Below are 2767 nucleotides of genomic sequence, written 5' to 3' on the forward strand. Positions count from 1 at the left end.
AGCTGCTGAGTGATCAGTCCTGGCTTTGTCCCCTGTAATTCCTTTAGCCGTGTCCCTCTTTTGCTGGAAGTCATTGACCACAAGCCCAGGTTGTCAAGCTCAAATAGATTCAGGAGGAGGTGGAGTTGGTTTTCCCAGACTCTTAAATCTCTGGTGTCACAAGCAGTTTTGATTTTCTTGTCTGCAGCATCAATAACAAAGCATCATCCTTCAGTTTGATAACCAGCTGATTTCAGGGCTGCTGCAGAACCCCATTTCAGTGTATCCCATATTCTAGTGCCTTTTGCTCTGGCAAAAGTGCCTGGAGAGGGTGTGTGCACAGAGCTTTGAACCCCTCTACCACCATGAGGAGAGGTAGACCAGTCCCTCAGACTGAATAGTTTCTCAGGCTTTGTCTCCTAGAAGGCAGGTTCTTAGCCTGGGCATGAAAATGGTCAGAAATGCAGAACAAAACCTCATTGGTGGTGGTTTGGAGATTTTCTGCAAATAAATGGAATTTGTGAAAATCCTGGTAGATTTTCTCAGAACTGGTTTTCTGTAAACAGTTTTTTGTTTAGTTTGAGCCCAAAGAATGCCTTTCTGAAAGAAGCTTTCAAGCAGTTTATGTTGGCATACTGAGTGCTAAGAAATGCAAAAAAAATTAAGCTCGTGGTCCACAGTGATTTCCTGCAGCATTTTCTAATTCTATTTAAAATTCAGGAAGACTTTTAAAGGGGTGAACTCTTAATGTACAGGTTTGGTGGGGCAGAGTTCTGCCTTTGCACTGCTGTGATCGTGGGCGAAGTGTCATAGAGCAGTGGGTTGGTTCTGCCCTCTGGCAGCCTGGCTCTGCAGGAGCAGAGCAGCTGTGTGGTAGGGAACGTTACCCAGACTTGTTGGCAAACTGGGAATGGGACCAAGTGTTGGGTGTTGGTAGGAAAAATCACGTGCTCTTTGTAGCCAGTGTGCCACACTGCTCATGTGTGATGTATGAAATGCAATGCTTTGAGTGTAGAAAAGGAGTATATGGGTTTTTTGGGTTTTAAAAGTCTTTTCCAGTCTAGGTAATTCTGTGATTCTGTGTTTCTCTTACCCTTTCTCATGGTCAAAAAGTCAAGAAGAGTCTTTAGGAGGTGACTTCAAAATCATCACCATCGTTCAGGCAGCGTAGCACTGGGTCAGGAGCTGAGTGTGACACTGAGCTGTATGAACATGTCACCATTACAGTGACAGAATAAACAAGCTTACAGTTATTATGAGGGGTGACACGTCCTTCTTGGAGTATATAATCTGTAGAGTGCTGAGAGAAGAAATGATCCTTATGATGGCTATTGTGTAACTACACACAACTGCATAATGTCTGCCTCTCACCTGTGGAAGCCTGATCAAACCACACGTCTCCCTAGTACGATAGACTTACTCCCAAATCTTTCCCACAAAACCCTTCTCCCCCAGCTGTAGCAAGTTCTGATCCCTGGTGCATAATGTTTATGATCATCTTATCTGTGTATTGTCCAACAGGTACACCCAGACTGCAAGGAAGCAGAAATCCCTGTGGTAAGTACCCAAATACCTACGTGCTTGCACTAGATCGTGTTTCTGAGAATCTCTGGAATTAGTGTTCCTTGGAGTAGAGAAAATCATAGCTGATGAGTAATCATGGGGTGAAGGGGGCAATCTCCAAACTGACTCTGAGGTACAGGGTTTGGCTATATCATAAGGACCCTCGCTGTTGCAAAGGTTAGGTGTTGAAAGGTTTTGGTTCCACCAGGAGGAGAGGGTATGTTGTGAAGAATATGAGTTGTTGATTGTTATTTTGAGGGCAAAAAGAGTATGGTGGGAGTCAGACTGTGTGCGCTGCCTGGTTTTATCCTAGCAGTGGGTGACTTCCCAAGGACAGTCTAGAAAGCCTCTCACATTACCTGGGGTATCCTGGTTCTGTGCTAGCCAGAAGCAGGATGTGGGGATGCAGAAGATGACCATCACCTTGGCCTCTGGGTTTTTCCTTTTAGGTAACGCACCAAAATTTCCCAGTGTCTAAAGTGCCCAACAACACCAGCTGCACAAAGCGGTCGGGTGTCTCCGCTCCTGAGCTGCAGCAGGTCCTGTCTGCTAGCGAGAGGCAGTGCATAGAGACAGTCGTCAACATGGGGTACTCGCCTGAGAACGTCCTGAAAGCCATGAAGAAGAAGGGACAGAACATAGACCAGGTAAGAGCTTGTGCAGCGGGAAAGAAACCTTTGATTGGGTGCTGATTCTGCTGAGAAACAACCTCGGGTTTGCAAAATGGGTAGGGGGGATACTTTTATTCTAACAGGGGGTTGTAGCCTGTAGCCACTGTGATATTCACCGCTAGAGAAGTTGTCACCTGGCAGTAAAGGCTCCCAAAACTGAAGCAGAGTGTCTGTGCCTGTTTCTGGTGAGAGGCTGCTTGGGTGGTCTGTGGTGCTGTGGGTGCCGCGTAGCTGTGCTGTGCTCGGGGGGGACAGTGCTGGGTCTTCCCAGGAGCCTCAGAACCATCTGAAGGAACCTGAGTGTGGCTCCAGGCCATCCTCAGTGCTGTGTGACAGAAAAACAGCCACCTTCCTTGTCCTGAGCGCAAGGGATGGCGATGCTGACTTGTGGAGAGGCTGGCTCTTGGGGGTTTACAGCAGCCCTGAGAGGCTCTTGGGGGTTTACAGCAGCCCTGAGAGGCTCTTGGGGGTTTACAGCAGCCCTGAAAGGCTCCTGGGGGTTTACAGCAGCCCTGAGAGGCTCCTGGGGGTTTACAGCAGCCCTGAGAGGCTCT

General features: G+C 47.9%; 1 protein-coding gene across 1 annotated transcript in view; it reads left to right on the forward strand.

Annotated features, from left to right (window-relative positions):
* UBAP1 (ubiquitin associated protein 1) overlaps positions 1 to 2767 on the forward strand; it is a gene marked incomplete at its 5' end in the record, with an annotated part of 10157 nt that overhangs the window by 3598 nt on the left and 3792 nt on the right. The window contains 3 exons of the mRNA XM_029086132.1: positions 1441 to 1443; positions 1501 to 1536; positions 1992 to 2189. Coding sequence (XP_028941965.1) covers positions 1441 to 1443; positions 1501 to 1536; positions 1992 to 2189 — 237 coding nt within the window. The remainder of the gene's footprint in view (positions 1 to 1440; positions 1444 to 1500; positions 1537 to 1991; positions 2190 to 2767) is intronic.

Source organism: Antrostomus carolinensis, unplaced genomic scaffold (genome assembly GCF_000700745.2).
Source record: "Antrostomus carolinensis isolate BGI_N321 unplaced genomic scaffold, ASM70074v2 scaffold20897, whole genome shotgun sequence".
Taxonomy (NCBI): domain Eukaryota; kingdom Metazoa; phylum Chordata; class Aves; order Caprimulgiformes; family Caprimulgidae; genus Antrostomus; species Antrostomus carolinensis.